Source organism: Trichomonas vaginalis, chromosome V (genome assembly GCF_026262505.1).
Source record: "Trichomonas vaginalis G3 chromosome V, whole genome shotgun sequence".
Classification (NCBI taxonomy): Eukaryota; Parabasalia; order Trichomonadida; family Trichomonadidae; genus Trichomonas; species Trichomonas vaginalis.
The window spans coordinates 10713855-10734627 of record NC_067207.1 but is presented as its reverse complement, the minus strand read 5'-3'; the positions used below and the strand labels follow the sequence as shown (position 1 = coordinate 10734627).

Here is a 20773-nt window from a genome sequence, read left to right as displayed (position 1 = left end):
TCTATTATACAAACTGTACAGAAAGGTTGGGAGGTAGCACGAGATGCAGCAAATCTTATTCCAAATCCTGAAACAAGAGGAAAAGTTCAAGGATGGATGGACAATGTAGGAAGACAAGCAGGAAACTACTATAACAAAGCAAATGACTACTATAACCAAGCAGGGCACTATATGGACCAAGGTGAAAGATTCTTTAACAGAGGATATAACCATGCACAACAGTGGGTAAACAACAACCAACCGCAACCGCCTCAAACGTGGGGAATGTAAATTTTTTTACTGAGATGAAATGAACAATACAGCATTGAGACAAATGGGTTCAAGATGGATTTGTCGACTTCCAGCAGTTACACAACCACGTGTTTGTCAAGTTCTTCCTATACCTCAGGAAGTTTTAGACCGACTTAAAAAACCTAAACAACCAGTTGAAAACAAACCAAACTAAAATTTTTTACTGAGATGAAATGACCGAAGAAGTTGAAACGGTAGATTTGACACCACAAACAAAAAGTTCAGAACCATTGTCAAAACCTGTCAAAGAACTTACAGATGAAGAGAAAAATTCAATAATAGAAAGTGCCAGGTCTGGAAATACAAACCCTAACTACAAAGTCACTTTTCATAGAAATGGAACGGCTAGTATCTCAAAAAAGAAACAGACTCTCACAAATAAAATATTGAAGTCTGAAGGAGCTTTCGAGACAACAGATGGAAAAGTTTACTTCACTGACCAACAGTTCATTATAGAACATCTCATTGACTTAGAGTCGAAATATTCTAAACTTTACAACAAACACAAAAAGTTGAAAGGAAAACAAAAACAAATGGCATATGATATTTATGAAGATGTTGACGACACAACCATACCTGCAAGTGAAGTAAAGTCAGGAACCGAAAAGTGACGAAAAACCGATAGAAGAAGGAAGCCAAAAACTGAAGATAAACCAAAACCAAAGGTTAGTTTCCAAACTAAACCAAGTCAACCTTCATTAGCTGGTATGGGTTGGCGTCAAAGACTTATGGCAGCAGGCGGTTATGTAAAGTAAAGAAAAAAATATTTTTTTATTTTTATAAAAATGCCCCCATATAGAATGGATAGAAAATCTGCTAGAATAAAAGCAGAGTTAGAAAGATATGGTTGGAAAGTTTCAAAGAAGTTTAAATATAGGAAGGGAAGACCCATAAAAGTCTATGACAAATTGTCTGGTCTTCGCTATGAAATGGACTTGGAAACAGCACGCGCAAATTATCCAAACAGACTAGAGAGGTTAGAAGAAGAACGTCTTATGGACATGCCTTTCGATGTTAGTGAACCTCAAGTTGAAGGACACGACGGCTTTGCCAGATTCTACTGGAAACATGACGAACAATTGCATCCTTTGAGAAGGAAAAAAGGAAAAGGTGAAACGCACATGCTCCCATGGAAAGAACAAGATATGCATATGAAAGTATCGTGAAGTTAGAAGTCAAATTACATCTGGTCGAACCTTTACAGTAAACTTTGACGAAGGAAAGAACAAAGAAGGCTTCATGGGTGTACTTGCTGCAATTCAAGACGGAAATAAGAAAGGATACAATCTCAGACTAACCGTAACAGATTTGGATGGTCACATTTACTATGCACATGGCAATGTCACAACAGCTGCAATGCTTCTTGACGCTTTCAAGACTACAAAGAGAGAACAAATGGTTGACTCCGACTCAGACATTTTGAATGCAATTGAAGGAATTGCAAGTGAAGTTCGAATGGTACCAACCTAACCCTCAAGCAGTCAGACAACATGCTGGATACTTCCCGTTCATAAATAAGTCTGACATTGACTTGACAAGGTATGGAATTTACAATTCAATTGAAACAATTGTCAATGAACCTTGTATTCTTACATGTCTCAGGAACTCTGGTCTTGTTACAGATGAGAAGATGAAGTATCTTGAGTCATGTGTGAAGACAAGGTACATTCTCAGAGGTCAATTGGCAAAATTGCACCGTTGGCAAATGTCAATATCCGAGTCAACATACCTACAGCTAAAGGTTCTTCACATGACGACTATGTTGTTGACAAAGACTTACCATGGTTGAAGATTGTAATTGTCCACAACCACTTCATGTTGAACGAAAGTCTTACAAACCCATTGTTCGGAAAAGGCAAGTGCAACATTGTCAGAGCTGTAAACATTCTTTTCGAGAAAGGTTTGTTGGAACCAATTCCAGATGACAAGCTGACAGAAACTTTTGTACCAAAAGACGAAACAAACTTTTCATTGTTAGCAAGACCAAAAGTTGTTCCAGACAAAGTTCTAGCACAAAAGAAGTACACAGTTCCAAAAGGAGTTGGATTGTTCGGATACCAACCTGAACCAGAAGAACTTCCAATGAGGTTGCAAGAACTTCAAGATGCTATAAACAAACTTCCATTGAGACATCCAATTGACGTCAAATTGTATTGGAGAGCATCTGAGTTAGGTCAGAAGGTTTTATATGAAACAGGTTGCTTCGACGATGTTTATGAGATAGCAGGCGAAGTTTCTCAGAAGATAAGAGACTCACTTGAATTTCCACGAACTGGACCCATTGGTTGCGACAAGTTCGACTCAGAAAAGATATACTATGTCGACCTTAACGCTGCGTACATGAGGTTCGTCCAATATATCCCGACTGGAATTCCAAACGAAGACGGTGAGTTCCCAGGAAGGAACTATACAGTTGGAAAAGTCATACAACAACTGTATGATATTAGGAAAGCTTCAAACCCCAAACTTGCAATGACACTCAAATTGCTTATGAATTCGACATGGGGATATTCCATTAAAAACCTCAAAAGATGAAGAGTAAACATTATGAGAAGGTCGACAACTTTGTTGAAAGGTTCTCCTTTTGTTTTGAATACGAATTCACTCAAGGTCAAGTGGCTTAGTAACCACAGTAAAACCTATTGTCGAACATTGGTCTTACCCTCAGTTCGCAAAGGCAGTCCTTGACAACTACAACAAATTCTTCTCCGAAGTCAAATCCAAAGTGAAGGTTTACTATGAGAACATTGACGCACTCATGACGAACGAAGAAGGTACAACAAACTCATTGAAATGGGAATGGTCGGTGAAAAGATGGGTCAATTCAAATTGGACAAAATTTTCACCGAAGTTCATGTCCTCTCCAAGCGTAAGTACTGGGGCATACTTGAAGACGGCACAGAAATAAAACATTGCATGAATAAAAAATTTTTATTCGAATTTGAATCGGACAGGTCGAGTTACACCATTCTTGGTCTCAAACTCATATATAACCTGTTTGTTGTATTTTCGTCGACTATGGCACGAGACACGAACATTGACCAAACGGACAAAAAGTGTCATTTCAGATGGTCCCGCAGCCAATCGCATTCGAGCACTTCGAAGAAGCCTTACGTTCCAAGGGAGAGGGTGTCTGGTGCAAGGCAGAGGTCATGAGACTCTACGAGCAGTACATCCTCAATGCCTGGGAGGACAAATCGTCCTTGGATTGGCAATTCTACCAACTCCTCTGGGACGACCTCCTACGCAACTGGGATGACGAAAGAGTCCAATTCAGAGGTCAGGAACTACTTGTCCAAATTACCTTAATTTAAGCTACTTAACTAAATAAACACCTAAATTTACTCGGGGTTTCCCCCTAAAATAAAATTTTTTTACTCTTAGAACCACTCGAGGTTCTCCTTACGGTTGTTGAGCTTGTCACCGTCAATGTGTCTGACCTTCGTCTTCTTGTTTGGATTTGGAACCCATTGAATTGCGACAAGCTTGCCCATGGAGATTGAACCGTAATTCCGAAGGGTAAGGTTCAAGTGTCCCAAGTTGTTGAGGACTGGGGTAAGAACCTTGCCTGTCTCCTTGTTGCGGATTTGGTATGGGTAGGGTTGGGAAATTTCGTAAGTGTCATCGGCAACAAGGGTTGCCCAAACTTCCTCTTCTTCGTGTTTCTCTTCTTCCTCTTCTTCCTCTTCCTCTTCTTCGTGTTTCTCTTCTTCCTCGACAATTCCTTCTTCAATTCTGTGTTCACGAAGTACGGTGTTGGAGGTTCTGTCCTTTCCGAGTACCTTCCAGATGGCGTCTATCTCTTCGAAGAAACGGTAGATGAGTCTGGCAAGGTCTCGGTTCTCTCTCGCGTAAATGCGCAAGGTTTCCGTCAAATCGTTCAGGACTTTCTCATTGGAAGCTTGGTTCATGAGGACTCACCTTTAAGCTTCATCTCTTCCATAAGACTACTTTGGAGAGTCTTAACGGTGTTTGTCAGATGAGCTTTCAAATTCAAAATTTGAATTTGAACTGGGCGCTTGTCTGGCAACATTGAAAGGACATCTGCCATTGTGTTCGGCTTCGGTGCTTGTTCGGACATCGAAAAAATGAAGTGGTTTGAGAATGACGGTTTTACTTCAAAAAGCTTGTTATGACGGTTAAGTCATACAACAAGTTTAAAATAATATCTTGTTCTTCTTCTGAACGTTTGTTGTCTCTTCCGATAAAAGTTTCGAACATGAGAACCAAAAAACGTTTTTTGAGATTGCGGAAGAGTTCAGGCAAACGTTCATATTCTGGATATGTTGGGAGCAGTTCAAAACATCTGAGCTGACTTTCGGACAAAATTGGGACAATGTCAGAAAATTCATCTTTGGTCGGACTGCTTGAAGGTAAGTCCCTTACATGTAAGTAGCTCTGGTAAAGTCTTCTCATTTCTGCTAACTTTTGGAGTATAGCTTCGTAGTTTAGAAGTTTTAATTTTAATTGTCTTATTCCACTCTTTACTTCTAAACGGTAACTATCCATGAGGTCAAGAGTAGCTTTGGTAGCTTTAAGTGGAGCTATCTGTTCCTTGACTTGTGCAATTTTGGTTGCAATTGTGGTTTGAGCTCCTTCAAGTTCGCCGTCTATGTCGTTCTCAACACCTTCAACCATAGCTTGAAACTCTTCATCGGTCCATTGAGATTGGTGTGGGACGAATTTAACTTGCTTCATTCAAAAAATGAAAAAAAATGTTTTTACTCAAAGCGTGCCATGTATATGGCTATAAGAAACTTACCAGAAGGCTTCTTCTTCACATGAGTCTTCGGCAACTTGAGTGTTGGTGTTGGAGTTAGTGGGTCTGGAATTTCAATTCTCTCTCGAGCGCAACAACAGATGTCAGAATAACATTCCCCACTGTCTTTCTTGCCACCATAAATTGTGTATTGACCGAACTTGCATTTGCAGGAAGACCGGTCAATACAAGGTTCACAGTTGAAATAGTTGTACACAAACCTGTTGAGTACGAGTGTGAGTAAAAACATAAAAAAAGTGAAGTTAAAATGAGATGTTTACTGAATTGGTTGGATGTCGCCTTCTGAGGTTATGAAGAACGGCTGTCCAGAGTAGTGAAGTAGTGCTCTGAGAATTTGTGTAATTCGTGGAATTGGGCTCTCACGATATGGAAGTAGTATCCAAGGACGTTTCATGAAGAACTTCAAGAGGGCTTCTTTCTTCACATCCTTAATATCATCGAATGCAGTGCCTTCTGGAACTTGAATTGCAACACCTGTTTCAATTTCCAACTTTAAGACACTATTCTTGGACAACCAGAAGCCAATGGACTTGCTTGGTTTGCACTTGCTGAGATATTCCTTCACGGTTTCATTTACCTCAATTAGATAAATTGCTTCGTCTAAGGGGTCAAGCTCCATACTGAGTCAGTACAATATTGTACTTTTTCAAGACAATGTTGTACTTTTTCAAGACAATGTTGTACTTTTTCAAGACAATGTTGTACTTTTTCAAGACAATGTTGTACTTTTTCAAGACAATGTTGTACTTTTTCAGACAATATGTACTTTTTCAGTACAATGTCTCTCAAATTTGAGACAGCTGTACTTTTTCAGAACAAGTCTTGAACTTTTTCAGAACAATGTTGTACTTTTTCAAGACAATGTTGTACTTTTTCAAGACAATGTTGTACTTTTTCAAGACAATGTTGTACTTTTTCAAGACAATGTTGTACTTTTTCAAGACAATATTGTACTTTTCAAGACAATGTTGTACTTTTTCAAGACAATATTATATTGTTTCAGAACAAAGACGGTTAAGACACAAACGAATGTCCGACGTCCCACCTACTGAACCCGTTCCACAGCCAGAAGAACAGCATGCTCCAGCACCACAACAGGTTCCACCTCCACAAGGCTACCCACAGCAACCTCAGTTCCAACAAGGACCTCCGAATTACTACCAATTTCCACCTCAAGGTTACTACCCACCTCAAGGTTACTACCCACCACAAGGCTTTCCAAACTACCCTCCTCAACCCATGCCTTACTTCCCTAACCCTTGGATGTTCATGTCAAACCCTCCACCCCAATTCCAATCTCAATCCCAATCGAAGAGAGACCAAGAGTTCGAAGAAGGTCTGAACCGTTTACGCAAAGAGTATGCCACAGCCCCTATGGAAGAAGACAGGCTCTCACTCTCTTCCCTCAAATCGACCGATTCGACTCGTACCACAGATTCGGTTCGTGACCGTGAAGACTACCTCAAGCAGTCTGAGAGACTCTTCATCCTACAACCATTTACAGTTGGAGCTCTCAAGAACATGCGCAATTACGAAGGTCAGACACCAGCTGGAGACCGTAAAACAGACGTACTCGCAAGAGCAGTCCAACTGGTCAAGACAAAGACCGAGATAGTCGACTTCATTCTTGCAGCTTGCCCATACAAGTAAAAAAATAAACAATTACGAGTTAAACTTTTTACTCTTTCTTTTCTGAGTTGTTTAGAGCTGGTTTCTCTTGTAGAAACCTTTCGTACTCTTCCATGGTCATGTAATTGCGAATTTGGTACGCAATTCCAGGTTCGTTGTTTTTGAACCTTACGTATGTAACGCTTCCATCCTCCTCAGGGAAGTAAGCTGCTAACATCTGACCAAGTTTTCTCGGTGACTCGGAGCTCATAAAAATGTCACTTTTTAAACGTTAAGTTTTTAGTCTTATTTTACCCTTTGTTTACCCTTTGTTTACCCTTTGTTTGTCAAGGTAGTATTGGAGTGCAATTTCTCCAAATTCTCTGTGTCGGAGTTCTTCAGCATTTTCCAAGGTGTCCTGGAGAACTCAAAGAAGTTGTCAAGAACATACTGCCATGCTGCTCTTCTGAGTTCGTCGGTATTTTGGAAGTGTTGCACCTTCGAGTCTTCGGACATGAAAAAATAACACTTTTTCTATTAAACCGTTTACAATTTGAATTTTGTTGCTGAATTCAGCAAAAATATAATTTAGGGTAGATGGGTATATCTAACCTCTTTTCTAACCTCTTTTCTAACCTCATGAATTTTCATGAATTTTATACAGAAAATGCTTGTTTTGAGGTCGAGCCACTTTTGGCTCCACCGTATTCTTTCAACCAAAACTCATGAATTCGGCAAAAATATATTTTAGGGTAGAAGGTTAGATATAACCTCTTTTCTAACCTCTTTTCTACCCTCTTGAATTTGTCATGAGTTTTCCCGAAATAAAAAATAAAGTTGGTTTTTTTAAAAAAATATTTTTTTATTTTTATTGTAAGAACATGTTAGCAACAACAGCACCAAACTCTTTAGTCATGAACCCAACTTCAATGTTAGTAGAGATGAAAAAGCTTCATTCCTTCTTCATATACTTTCGAAACAAAAAATCCAGAAGATAAAGCAAGAACTTTTAACAAGTAATTTAGACTGTAGTGCGAAAGATGAAACAAATGAACAGTATCTTTATGAAATGCAGGATATTATTGACCATTTACCTAAACTTCCTGAAATCCAACAACAAAAGCTTACTATTCCAGAATTCGATGAAATAGAAGTCAAAGCAACTGACTCAGTAGAAATAAAGAAGTTCATACGAAAGGTAAATTATGAGTTTCTTGGATTTCATTGCAACCACAAAGTCATGGACAAAGATTGCGATATGGTATATAAGAACATCTCTGACATATACAAATCTGGGGAGTTTAAGACCTACGACAACTTTGTTTCGTTAGTTGCAAAATGTGTATGGCAGATAAGAGATAAAGATAGAAGAGGTAAGATATGGAATGAACAGATAAAACCCGCAACTTTTGAGTTAAAGAGAGCAATTGACGCCTTAGTCATACTAGCAGGTAAGGTTTCAGAATATAACGCAAAAATGAACCCGCAATGTTCTAAATGTAAAGCAGCAATGAGGAAATATAACTACTCCGTCAAAGAGATAGAACGTATGCGAAACGACTATGCTGACTTAAAGAGGGAGGCAGAGAAACCAGCAGAAGATAAAATGGACATGTTGACATTTCTAAACAAAAACTATCCAACAGCTGACGATTTCCTTCTTTCAGATGTCAAGAAGAAGTATAAAGAAACCTTCGGCATTGTTAAAACATTCGATGTACTGACAGAAGAAATAGAAGCTACGAAATTGTTTAGAATTTCACGAATTCACAATGTTTACCATGTAAAACGCTTATAAAATAACTGGGGTAGAAAAGAGGTTAGAAAACAGGTTAGATATACCCATCTACCCTAAAAATATATTTTTATTGAATTCCGTATGAAAATCGTGAAAAATAACAGAGTATTTTGACAACTTCAAACAAGCAGAGTAAATGAACCATTTATTTTTATTGACTTTTTACAATTTGAACTTTGTTCGCGTAGATATGAATTCTGAAAGAAGTATGAGGGTCTTGTATGACTTTGTACTTCTCCCATAGTTCATGTCTGTCAAACTTACCTGCCATGGACTCTTTCATAAGTTCCATGAAATCGTCTTCGGACAATCCAGGAAAAGTAATGTCAGTAAGTATTCTCTTTACATCCTTACTTAAACTCTTGCTGTCTGTACACAAATGACAACTGAGATGTTAAAGTGTCTGAGCTTCTTAAGAATTCGACACATGTCTTGTTCTCTGTTCTTTAACAAAGGATGAGAAGCAAAGTCATCTAAGATAAGAAGACATCTATGAGGGTAAGTCTTCCAATCGTAAGATTGCAATTTCTTCGAAATGTATTCTATCTCTTTCTGTTTGTTTCTGAAGTGTTTCTTCTCTAATATTCTCTGCATTTCCTCATTTGGGTCTTTAAACTTCGAATTGAATACTCATTTATAGCATTGTACTTCAAAACTCTTCTTTGGTACTTCTTTATCCAATCTAACAACTCAGAGTCTTTTATACATACTAACTTAGACTTCTTTATAATATCTTTGAACGAATTGACGGTTTGGTCAAATTGACCAGAAGTACTACAAATGACAACTAACTCATAGAATGGGTTCTTCTCATCTAGTTCTTGTTGTTGTGCAGCCATTTTAAGATAAGTGAAAGTCTTACCCGACCCAGGTGGTGCAATTAGACCTGTTATACCATTCTGAGCAAATAAGAACTTGTCATGTATGGGTTTTATCTGAGCATTTTCTAACTTCCTCTTGTTCTTGTTTAAAACATTCTCAAATTTCTTGTCAATGTCAGCAAACTTTTTTCTAACATATTTTTAGAAAAATTAAAATTTTATCTTTTTAGAAAATGTCTAGCGATTTCGCTATCTATATTCGAGACAAACTTTTTGACAGCAAACATCTGTCGACCATAAAATCTTACATAGTGTAAACAAGAAAGGTGAATTTGTTCTAAAGTTCTGTTTCTGGGAATATGACAAGAACCATAAAACATTAAAGAGCAGTCTTAAAATTTGTCAATGACAGACTTGTTGACAGAGATGACGCCGATTGGAAAGATGAAGTCCAACAAAAGTTCTTAGAATGCAAAGAAGACACATGCGCTGTTCTTGAAGATGAAATAGAAAACAGAATAGAAGAGCTATTAAAGGACAAAGAACTTTTACAAAATATGGTTCGGAGAAATTTGACATAACTCCACCAGAAAAGAAGAAAAGAAAGAAAAAGAAAGAAAAGAAAGTAGAAGAAGAGAAGAAAGAACCTGAACCAATTCCAGAGAAAAAGAAATTTGACATGTAAAAATAAAATTTTATTTTTAGAACATTTCTGGGTCAATGTCAATGTTCTCTTCCTCTTTAGGAGCAAACACTGGCTTAGACTCTAAAATCTTTTTACCCAATTTACCTTGAACTTCAACTATCTTAGACTCATAATATTCATAGTCGTCTGCTTTCTTTGGTTCATAAGGTATAACAAGTTTGTATGCTTTTGCCTTCTTCGAGTTTGAGAACTTTCTGTCAAAATTTTCTTTGACTGCTAACAAACCTTCTATGTCTAAGTCTTCAAATTTGCACCATTTTCTAACAATAGCAAACTTAACTGGTGCAATGTTCCAAATTTTGTCAAATGTAGACTTTTCAAAATTGTAGAAGTAAACATTCAAATATGCGAATGGGTCTAGTTCTTCTTTAAGTCCTGACATGTACTTATTTACTGAGATGAATTTTGCCATCTTTTCTATCGGATAAAAAAATATTTTTTTTTAAATTTACTCATAAAAATTTTTCTTTGTATATACACCATTCTGTACATCTAAAAGACTTTTGACATTTGCCAAGAATGTACGTTTAGACGCTGTCATATAACCATATTCTTGACAATATTGTTTATACGAATCGTACAATGACCTTTCATCTAAACACTCAAAATCAGTTTCATCTATGAACAGTTCATATACACTCTTGTTTGCTTCTAACAATGTTTGTCTCTCTTCGGTATGTGGAATTTGTCTTGGATTGAACTTTGAAATATCTAATGTCATGAAATATGAGAACAAGTGGTTGTAAAAGTCAGATGTCAAAGTTTCTGCTAAGTCGTCAAAATATTCTGTATCTTGCATATGAGAATCTGACGTTCTGACAACTACATATCTTCTGTCAGAACTTTCTAACTTCATCGGAACGGCGTTGTTTGAAACCATAATGAAATTTGCAACATTTTCACAAACTCTTTGGTCTTTATATTTTCTTTCAACAACTCCAACTTTGTCTGTTATAAGACTCTTCAAAGCATCTGAGTTTAAAACCTTTGTTGTATCTATACTTTGAAGTTCGTTACATACTATAAGTTTCATATTCTCTATTGAGGAGTTAAATTTACCGCAGATGTTTTCTAAGTTTGTCATATTCGGGTTCGAATAGCCCTCTAACAGTTTGCATAAGATATCTGTAAAGAAAGTGTTCTTACCTGTTCCTTGTTTTCCAATTATGATGAGAGCAGTTTCATTTTTAGCACTTGGATGTTGTAAGATGTTTGCAAACCAACATAAGATATACTCATAGACTCTTTCGTTTCCATTGCATATAATTTCTTTGACATGGTCTAACCAAGCTTCTATAATATTTTCTTTCCATTCTACTTGTTCGTATTTATATCCAGTGAAGATAGAATAGAAGTTTGGAGAAGGTGTATAAAACTTTATACCTCGAACTGAAAAATCTTCTAACTTTGACAATAAGATATCCCAAGCATCTAACATCTTCATACCAACTTGTACGACTTTTATTTTCTTAAGTTTCTGTCTACATTCTTGTTCTGAAACTATTGTCGCTCTTGGTTTGTTAAAGACAACATCCCATTCTTTCATGACATAACATTCTGGGGCAGAGTCGACATAAATGACTAAACGTTTCAAATTCTCGACTGCTTTGTTATAGTCTCGAAATGGACACATATTTCTGAACGCTTGGAAGTCATAAAAATCTGAAACATCTATTCTGTACATTTTTATAAAAATAAAAAAAAATATTTTTTTTATTCTTGACTTTGTTGTTGCATTTGTTGCATTTGTTGTTCTTGAGCTATTTGTTGTTGAAGTTGTTCTTGTAATACAATACTTTCACCAGTTGCATCTTCCAATTCGAAACTTTCTGCCGTCATTGACAAATACATAGGACATAAAAGTTTTACAGGAACAAAGTTTGCGTCAACTAAGGTTAAGTTTATGTTTGCTAAAGTGTTTGAGTTTACTAAAGCTGAAAACTCTGCATTCGAATGAACAATAGGCAAACCAGCAGAGAAAGTGTTGTTTATACGCATGAGTATCTTTTGGTCATAGTAGTTTCTGTCGACATTCGAATAGCACTTTGAACCTAAGTTTGAAACAATATATAAAATAGGTGTGCTTAAAGTCAATGGAACAGACATTCCTTGTATGACACCTTTTCCTGTTATAGGAAACTGTTGGTAGTAAAAACCAGATATAAGTTTTGTATTATAGCTCATATCGTTTATACTAAACTCAGTCGGACATCCAAACATAATGAAACCTGCTCTAGTTGCAGCACATGTTACATCCGTCCTTAAAGTATTAAATAAGTCAACAAAACCTGTTGGTGGTATATCTGAGTAAGTATCTTCAAAGGAGTATTTTTTGCCATTCACAACAATAAAGTCTTCTGGTGTCAAAAGAGCAAAACAGGCTTTAGTCGTCATTGTGTTTAAGGTTAGTTTACAATATCGTCCTTGAGGACTTTGTAAGTTTGTTGTTATAGAATTATATGACTCAGGGTTTTTAGTCGTAATAGTATAAACCACTATGTCTTCTGCCATTTACTTAGCAAGTAAATTTTAATGAAATGTTGTGGTCGTCAAATATTTTTATGACGTCTGGGAAACTATATTTTAAGTTCAACGTTTCACCTCCTTTCATAACGTATATCTTGTCAATGACATTATATGAAACACCACAGCAACTAACGTCGGGTTCTATTTCTTTGATGTTTATATCGTCTGCCTCTGTCAAAAGTTTCAATAGTTCTTTCAAAATTTCATGAGGTGCAATGACATATGAGTTCACTTTTACAGGGTTGTGTTCGACCAAGTTTAACATTATACCCAAAGCCTGACAAATCTTCTCCTGAGTTTTAAGTTTGTCTTTAAGTTGTTGGTAGTCGTTTCGAATATCTGCAACAGAACTTAAGTCTCTGCTAACTTCAGGATATGTTGGTTGTTCTTTTACAGGAACTATTGTTATACCATCTTCGTCTTCGTATGGTTTCCCCACTTCAACATCTCTTTCTTTGACATTGACAACAACACTTTGACTGTTTGTTTGAGTTGGTGAATTTAACTTCACATCTGCCACCGCCATTAAACCTTTTGAAACACTTACGCTTCTATTTTTCGGAAATGACATTTTACTTAGAATAAAAAGATGGACGTATTTGAGTATCTCTTCGAATTGAAGCAAAACAAAGTTTACACACACAAACAATACAAGTTCATTGACAGAGTAGTTCTTTATACAAACAATGGAAAATGTTATAGAATAGCAGTCTTTGCTGAACCAAAATATTTTCATAAAGCAAAGAAAGTTGGTATAACCGAGATGGTGAAAGTTCTTGAAGCAGACAAAAATATAACAACAAAACTGACCGATATTTCTAAAGGTAAGTTTATAATACAATATTATATCAAAACTGGCGTACTGTCAATATTTGACGGAGAAGTCAGTTCAAGAACAACTTACTGACCTGCTGCCAAAATCTGCTCGATGGAAGCTGTCGTTATGCCAATCTGAGGAGCCCCAGCAGGTTTCATCGAACGAATTTTCAAAAGAGCATCTTCCGTGAAAAGTGCTATTGGTTTTGTAAACTTCTTTGCTCTCAGTTCATCTGGACCGTCTCTGTCACCAGTATTTGTATTTGAACTGTACCAACAGTTGAAATACCACCCATAAAGTCTTCTGAGTCAGCAAATGGAATGCCAAGCCAAAAGTTTGAACGGTCTCCATTTGTATATTGAGTTTTTTGACCTCCTGTATGAGTCCATACTTTCACATATGGCATAATAGAACTTTGCATTTCAGGGTTAATGGTTGTTGTGAAGTTGTTTTAAAGTTCATAGCATCTAATGTCAAGTTGTATGACCTCATATCCTCAACTGTAGAATATTCTTCTCTTGGATAGTATTTGCCATCTATGTTTTATGGTATTTAATACCAGGGTTGTAGAAGCAAGAATAGTCATTTATAGTTCGTCTGAACAGTACAAACATAGTATCTGCATGTTTCATTGCAGTTGTTAAAGCAATATCTGTTCTTGCACCTGGGTCAGCACTTTGGTTTCCAACTTCACCTGCAAAGTCTTTGACAGATATTTGGTGTATAGGGACATAAGTGGAACTGCAATATATTTGGCAGCTAAAGCATTTGAAATATCTGGGTCCAACATATAGACTGCAAGTCTGCTTTCTATTCTCTTGCATTCAAACTTTTCGCATGTGAACTTAACTGGGTCCCAAGCAGTTCCAGCAGCATTGAAGTAGTAGTTTACATCAGTGTTGAGGTTGAGAAAACCAAAGTCTAAGTCAACTTTGTCTTTGCAAAATTCGGCGAATGACGTTTGATTTGCTCCCTTTACGTCTGTAAGAGTGAATGGGTCTTGTGTTGGTGCAATGACTAAGTTATTTTTGCTTGGAGTAAGTTCGATAGAAATTTTTCCTGCCCAGTTTGGCAAGTATCTTAAAAACCTGAAGATGAGGAAAGATGACAAAGGAACTCTAAGTTTCAGTTTTACTTTGGTTACTGCTGCTGCAGTTTGTCCAGAAAGGTTAACATAAACTCCTGGAACGTTAGGGTCAAGTCTTCTTATTTTCTCAATAGTTGCATACTGGTCTGTTTGTTCTCTAGCTTGTGGTTGTACTGAGTTTCTCAAAGCGAACCATTCATAGTTTGCCCATGTTACTGTTTGAACTAAGTCAGAGTTAGAATATATCTTATATCCCATGAAAACTTCTGGAGCATATTGGTATCCGACATAGAAAATTCCATTGCAGCCTTTCTTGTCAGACAACTTGGCAGAAGGTTTTATTTCAATGTCTTGTTCCACGTATAAGAAAGAGTTGTCAATAGAAATTATATGAAACCTGTCGCAAGCAATATCTACTGTTGTTGAAGAACCTTCTCCAAACTCACCTACGTTTCCATAAGAAACAGCAGTTGTATATTCGTAAGTTCCAGGAACTATTTCTGACCTTCTAATGGCATTGTCGCATTCGTTATACCATTCGGAAACATTTCCATTCATGGCATCCAAAACTGTTGGCGTTATATTCTGAGCGGCGTACATTTCATATGAGTAAAAATATAGAATAGTTGGATTTATATGTCATAATAGAACCCACTCCGACCAAGCTTTACTTTCTTCCTGACTGAGTTTTTAACTCTTCTTTTTCCTTCATTGCCCTCTGCTTGAAGTTGTTGCATCTTTGCATTATGTTCATCTAGTATGTTGCAAATTTCCCATGTCCTTTTTGCCTTTTGGCTCTGGTCGCCCATCTCAGGTAACCTATATCCTAGAAAGAGTTTGTCATAGTCTGTATTTGAGTCTTCGCGTATTGTTTGCATGACTCTTTCCTGAGTTTCTGGTTCAAGCTCTTCAAACAGTGCCTGTCCATATGGAATATGCTCGTTTCCAAATATATGTTTTTGTAGCCATTCTGGTTTTCTTTCCATGTTACCAACAATATCTTTTGTGAATGGGAAAGCTTTTACCCAATCTTTCAGTCTTGCGTCGTTTATTTCTGTAGTTGGTTTTATTTTGTCAAGGAACATGTTTTTCAATACTAACATTTCATTTGGTACTGTCCATTTGAGTTTTCTTAAATATTCATCCCTTCTCGGTTCATTGTCTGCAAAGTAAGTTTTTATGACATTTTGTAAACTTTCGTTTGCAAGGTCATGTACAATAGGTTCTCTTCCTTCGCTGTCCATAACTTTCTTTCTAAACTCTTCGCCAAATATACCATCTCTATGGTTCTGTGTAGTTCTTTGAGATAAATGTTCTAGAACGTCAGGTGTTATATTTCCATCAGCCATGTTCATTTCATACTGGTCCAAAATATCTGCATCTTTCATATCTTTCAATGGCATTAAAGCCGCGCTTAAAATACCAGCTATATCTGGTTCACCATTGACTTCCATTGCGTCTACAACTTCTTGGAATTGTGGTTGTAAGTTTATGAACCACCTATCTGGATTAGCTTTATGACCCCATCTCATTGTAGTTCCATCGTCTGCAGAAACAAAAGTAGGTTTGTTTCCATCTTGGTTAGGTTCTGAATGAACTTTAAACAATGTTTCATTTCTATATGTTTTCTTGAAATTTAACCTTTTATCTTCACCGAGTTCATCCGAAGATTGAACGTTAAATGCTCGTAAGTAAAAAGGGTTGTTGTATTTGTGTACATTTTTTTTCAGTTCTTCCATTCTATGCTGGATATTTTCATCTGATGTTGGAGTCTTTTGTATGTCGGCAAACATTTTTTCGATATTCTTCTACTATGTCAGCCGAATTTTTTTTTAGACTCTTGGAAATATTCCATATTCTCCGCATACTCTTGTTGAGGGTCAAGATTTTTCGGCTGTTCCAAATCTTCATCTAGTTCTGTGAAGTTAGTTTCCAAAGGAGTGACTTGTTCGTTTCCTTCAGGCTCTTCTAGCTGTTGTTGCTGAACTATTTCTTCCATGTCTGGTTGTATCTGAACTTCTTCCTGTGGAGTTTCTTGTACCTCATCTGCTGGCATTTCATATATTCCGAGACCGTTTTTAAAAAGTTCCCTATCTAAGTCATCCGGACTCATAAACCTTTCTTTTTTCGTTCCGTCTCTATTTTTTACGCGTTTCATGAAGAGAGTTGAATTATCATTTAGCTCTGACACCAAATATCTCGGAGTAAATTCATTCATGTCATTTGGATGATATGCTATTAAATCATATCCCTTAGCGAGCTTGTATTTTCCAGGTTTGAAATTATATCCCATTTGGTGCTGAGCCATAAAGCTAAATAGGTTCGGGTCAGTATTTCCTTCCTTGAACTTTCTAATAGCTTCTTTATATCTGTCACTAAAGTCAAGAGTATCTGGGTAACCATACTCTTCCTTAAGCATTTTTAAGAATTCTTGGTTTCCTTGTTCTCTACTTCTTTTATGTCCTTGCTCTGTTTGTGCTGGTTGCTGTGCTGGTTGTTGTGTTGGTTGTTGTGTTGGTTTTGGTTGTTGTTGTGGTGCATGCCTGTGTCTATGTCCATGTGACGATGTAAATGTGTTAGGTAGTCCTGGTGCAGGTGCTTCTCTTGGAGGGTTTGGTGGTATATAAGTTCCACCAGCTGGCACATATGTTCCATCTGCAGCATAATGTCCTACCTGACTTTTCGTTTTTAAGAAAGCATTTACTAGGTCTGTTTTGGTCTGTTGTAACTCTTTTTCTTGACTTTCCACAACAGTTGCTCTAACGGCGTCATAGGCACTTTGAACTGCCTGTCTCGTTGCTGCATCTGTTATTTTCGTCATATTTTGTGCTACTTCTTTTAACTCTTTGTCGAAACCTTCAGACTTCAGTTTCTTTCCAGATGAGAAGTCGTTCACTAGTTTCACCTTACTATGAAGAGCTTCGAAGGCGTTCTTAAAGTCAGCATTTGTTAAAGCTTCATTTGAACTATCTTCATCCGCTTGTATTTTTGTCCTTATTGACCCTATGAGTTGGGCTGCTTTAGCGTTGGCTTGGGCATCTAACCAGTCATTGTTAGCTTTTATATATTCTGCGCTTTTCATTGCCTTTTGCATAGCCGCGTCGTTATTTTTACTTTCTTGTGCTAAGTTTTCATACTGTACGGTTTGGTTTTGCAACTGTAAAAGTTTTTCTGCCTTTACATTTGCTTCAACTTCTTTTTTATACTCATCGCTATCCATATATGTCTTCAGGGCTTTTTGTTTTATCTCTTCATCTTTCAGTATTTTATATTGAGTAGTATGGTTTTTCAAATTTATGACATCTTGTTCCATTTTTGCTACTTCTGCTGCTTTTTCTGACACTTTTTTCGCATATTCCTCTGTACTTAGTTCTTTCAGTTGTTCTTCTTTCTTCTTTTTCTCTACGTTTAACTCATTGAGTTTCTTTGTGTGTCTGTCATATTCTAGTTTCTTTTCGTTTTCACTTATTTGTTTCTGTATGTCTATGTTTGACTTTTTGACATCTGTTATTTGATTTTTGAGTGAACTCAAATTCATTTGACTTTGAGGGTTATAAGCTGTTCCGTCTGCAGCTCCACCATAGCCTGCCATTTTCGCTAAAAGTGCCGCTCTTAAACCTCCACTCTGTGCACCAACAACTCGGTTTAAAAGCATAGGATTGCTTGACATTTGTTGCAACATAGTGGGGTCATTCAGCATTTGTTGTTGCAACTGTTGTTGTGGTGTCAGTCTTACTATTGGATGTTTCAATGCTCTCTTCCTCTTACGTATATTCTTACGTAGCTTACGTGGCATTTTAAGTGAAGTTAAAAAGCGGTTTTCGACAGATGTTTATATGACACTTTTTGTTCAGCACAAAAAACTACTCGGTCAAAGTGTTGTCAGTTTTGTAAAATAACGGTCCTATCTTGTTTTAAAAGGGGAAAGGCTTCTCAAAGTATACTTCCTTGGAACGCCTGTAACTTTTCCTGTAGCGAAGATAGACCCTTACTTGTCCGGACAAAGTTATACTATTTTGAGTGCTCTACAAAAAAAGTCAACGGCGACGACTCTCAAAAACCGTTGTGTAAAAAGTTTTACCGTTGGACAAAAAAGTATGTATAGAAAACAAAAAACGTTTATAGTTCATTCAATATTTGAGATGGAACGGTTTGCCAACGGAGACTTTTCAATAAAATAAAAAAATAGAGGGGTTACCGTTGACGAAAACGGTTTATTTTAAACTTTTCTATGAGTAGTCCGAAAAAAACAGTTTATTTTTGTCTAATGGCATTCGCTAGCGTGTTCGCTCCAAATTCACCTGAAGAAATTGCTTGCAAACTTTCAGCACCCACAGGTTTAGAGCCTCAATATCAAACTGCAGCATCTACACATTCTCCAAGCAGAACAGACAATTCGCTCAATCCAAAGCCACTTTCACTACCAAAAAACAATACCAAACGAGCTCCGTATTACAAAGAACCACAGCAACGCTGAACTACGCAAAATACTACTCAGATTGTCTGAAGAATACTTCAATTCAAAGCCAGAAGAAAGAGTTCCTGCAACTTTTAACAAAGAATATTGTGAACAACTCAACAAAGTTCTTGCAGACTTTACCAAACTACAAAAAGAAACACCTGACCCATTCGAATTAGGTGACACAATTGTCAACTATTTTCCAACAATAACAAAGATAATGGTTGACAGAACTATATGTCAGCTTATTGAAAGTCTTCCACCCAAAGCTGCAAAAAAAGTCGAACAGTTTTGGGTCGAATTCAAATTAAAGAGTTATGGATATCAGGATGACGAAGAAGAACGTGAGTACGGACAAGAAACAGCAAAATGGCAATGTCTTAGCTCACTCAACCCCAAGTTCAAACCATTATTTTACTCAGACAACAACACAATTCAAGTACGCAAAATTGCTATTCATTTCGTTAACCAAGCAGAAGACATTGAAGAAGGAGACTCTATCTCAGTTTATGTTTGCTACTGCAAATTTTTCAAGGACGAATTTGGAGGACCAATTCTCATGCATGTCTTCAAGCCACGTCAGCAACTCTACGTTGAAACTGAAATAACACTCATGCATGGAATGTATCTCAAGTTTGAAAGCCAATTGGAAAACACATACAACATTTGGCTTTCATACATTCAGTTCGATACACCAGATGACTTTGATGTTGAAGAAGAAGACTCTACTCAAGAAGATGAACCACAAGACTCAATCCAAGAAGAGTCCTCCGAATTCACACCCGAAGACTAACAATTTTCCGAATAAAAACTTCAATTATACTAAACATCTTCAGGGCTAGAAGGCACGAAGTGCCTGGAAGCCCCACTACCTTTTTTTTTTTTTTTTTTTTTTTTTTTTTTAAATTAGAAAGAAAAATTGACATACAACATATACGAAGACAGAATATAGCACCCAAATAAGGAGTTCACGATGAGGCCAAATAAGGCCTATCGTTGACAAAAATTGAACGGAACCGACCGACCACATATCTCCGCTCAAATTTTTCAACTTCGGAAGATAATATCTTGGCAAATACGAGGTTTCAATCTGAAACTCCTTTTGCAACCTCTCACATATATTAATTCAATTTGTCCTACTCCAAGAATATCAATCTAGAATAGCACACTTAGTAAATTTTTGAAAGGGATCAATTCTTACTACAGACAATTTCCCTTTTCAGCTTATGTGTATAAAAAAGAATTTCAAACCTATAATTGTTTTCTAAACAAATAATCGTAAGTTATATAACATTAAATTTTATGTAAGTTGTTTGAAATTTCATGAAACAAAACTTCAAATATTTTAGATATCAAAATCATCAAATGGCATCTTCTGGCGGATGTTTTCAATTTCTGGAATTTCATCCTGAACAGCACCAAGAACGCCATTGTAGAGTGTATTGTTCTTACTTCCGCAATGTGTGCAAGCGCCTTCAAGGGAAACAATCATGCATCCATTCTTGATGTCGACGAGTTCGATATCGCCGCCCTCAGATCTGATGAATGGGCGAACCTTTTCTTCAATGATCTTGTTAACTCTCTTGAAAAGTTCATCGCCATCGACCTTTGGTTTCTCGGCAGCCTTTGCAAAGCTGCGGAAGAACAAATTGCCGAAGCCGGATGTTCTAGTACCAATAGATGATAACATTTATATAAAAATGATTTTTTCTTTTTATCGTTGTCAGAAAATCTTATAATGAGCCAGTAAATATCGATGTGGGTAAAAGAGAGTACGTTTAGATTAGGTACTCCGTATGCGATCATCCATTCAATTTGGAAAATCTTTCCCAAACAAATCATGTTTGCTCATTGAGTTTTTATCAAAAGATCGCGTTTTT

At 36.8% G+C, this 20773-nt stretch overlaps 11 protein-coding genes and 3 pseudogenes across 14 annotated transcripts, besides 1 other annotated feature; 5 read left to right on the top strand and 9 right to left on the bottom strand.

The window, feature by feature from the left end:
• Positions 1–1530: 1530 nt before the first annotated feature.
• Positions 1531–2472, top strand: TVAGG3_0313900 (annotated as a pseudogene). The gene has a single exon. A coding segment is annotated over exon 1 (942 nt).
• Positions 2473–4404: 1932 nt separating this feature from the next.
• TVAGG3_0313890 (uncharacterized protein) lies at positions 4405–4989 on the bottom strand (the record flags this gene model as incomplete). Its single annotated transcript, XM_051229957.1, has 1 exon — positions 4405–4989. One exon carries the CDS (start codon positions 4987–4989, stop codon positions 4405–4407), a length of 585 nt encoding a protein of 194 aa, XP_051099687.1.
• A 265-nt stretch (positions 4990–5254) lies between these two features.
• Positions 5255–18705: a mobile genetic element.
• Positions 6101–6721, top strand: TVAGG3_0313880 (uncharacterized protein; the record flags this gene model as incomplete). Its single annotated transcript, XM_051229956.1, has 1 exon — positions 6101–6721. The coding sequence occupies one exon, from the start codon at positions 6101–6103 to the stop codon at positions 6719–6721; it is 621 nt and encodes a 206-aa protein (XP_051099686.1).
• TVAGG3_0313870 (uncharacterized protein) lies at positions 6750–6950 on the bottom strand (the record flags this gene model as incomplete). The annotated part of the gene is made up of 1 exon (XM_051229955.1): positions 6750–6950. One exon carries the CDS (start codon positions 6948–6950, stop codon positions 6750–6752), a length of 201 nt encoding a protein of 66 aa, XP_051099685.1.
• On the top strand, positions 7749–8477 carry TVAGG3_0313860 (organellar and viral DNA polymerase type B; the record flags this gene model as incomplete). Its single annotated transcript, XM_051229954.1, has 1 exon — positions 7749–8477. The coding sequence occupies one exon, from the start codon at positions 7749–7751 to the stop codon at positions 8475–8477; it is 729 nt and encodes a 242-aa protein (XP_051099684.1).
• Positions 8905–9495, bottom strand: TVAGG3_0313850 (annotated as a pseudogene). Its single transcript has one exon. A coding segment is annotated over exon 1 (591 nt).
• TVAGG3_0313840 lies at positions 9532–9983 on the top strand (annotated as a pseudogene). The gene has a single exon. A coding segment is annotated over exon 1 (452 nt).
• TVAGG3_0313830 (uncharacterized protein) lies at positions 10934–11688 on the bottom strand (the record flags this gene model as incomplete). Its single annotated transcript, XM_051229953.1, has 1 exon — positions 10934–11688. A coding segment is annotated over one exon (755 nt), but the record flags the coding sequence as incomplete, so codon positions are not given.
• Positions 12520–13056, bottom strand: TVAGG3_0313820 (protein of unknown function, DUF4106 family; the record flags this gene model as incomplete). Its single annotated transcript, XM_051229952.1, has 1 exon — positions 12520–13056. The coding sequence occupies one exon, from the start codon at positions 13054–13056 to the stop codon at positions 12520–12522; it is 537 nt and encodes a 178-aa protein (XP_051099682.1).
• Positions 15350–16227, bottom strand: TVAGG3_0313810 (protein of unknown function, DUF4106 family; the record flags this gene model as incomplete). The annotated part of the gene is made up of 1 exon (XM_051229951.1): positions 15350–16227. A coding segment is annotated over one exon (878 nt), but the record flags the coding sequence as incomplete, so codon positions are not given.
• TVAGG3_0313800 (protein of unknown function, DUF4106 family) lies at positions 16303–16853 on the bottom strand (the record flags this gene model as incomplete). Its single annotated transcript, XM_051229950.1, has 1 exon — positions 16303–16853. A coding segment is annotated over one exon (551 nt), but the record flags the coding sequence as incomplete, so codon positions are not given.
• On the bottom strand, positions 17402–18230 carry TVAGG3_0313790 (protein of unknown function, DUF4106 family; the record flags this gene model as incomplete). Its single annotated transcript, XM_051229949.1, has 1 exon — positions 17402–18230. A coding segment is annotated over one exon (829 nt), but the record flags the coding sequence as incomplete, so codon positions are not given.
• A 408-nt stretch (positions 18706–19113) lies between the features above and the next one.
• TVAGG3_0313770 (uncharacterized protein) lies at positions 19114–19686 on the top strand (the record flags this gene model as incomplete). The annotated part of the gene is made up of 1 exon (XM_001308801.2): positions 19114–19686. The coding sequence occupies one exon, from the start codon at positions 19114–19116 to the stop codon at positions 19684–19686; it is 573 nt and encodes a 190-aa protein (XP_001308802.2).
• A 177-nt stretch (positions 19687–19863) lies between these two features.
• TVAGG3_0313760 (NFU1 iron-sulfur cluster scaffold) lies at positions 19864–20619 on the bottom strand (the record flags this gene model as incomplete). Its single annotated transcript, XM_001308802.2, has 1 exon — positions 20239–20583. The coding sequence occupies one exon, from the start codon at positions 20581–20583 to the stop codon at positions 20239–20241; it is 345 nt and encodes a 114-aa protein (XP_001308803.1).
• Positions 20620–20773: the final 154 nt, after the last annotated feature.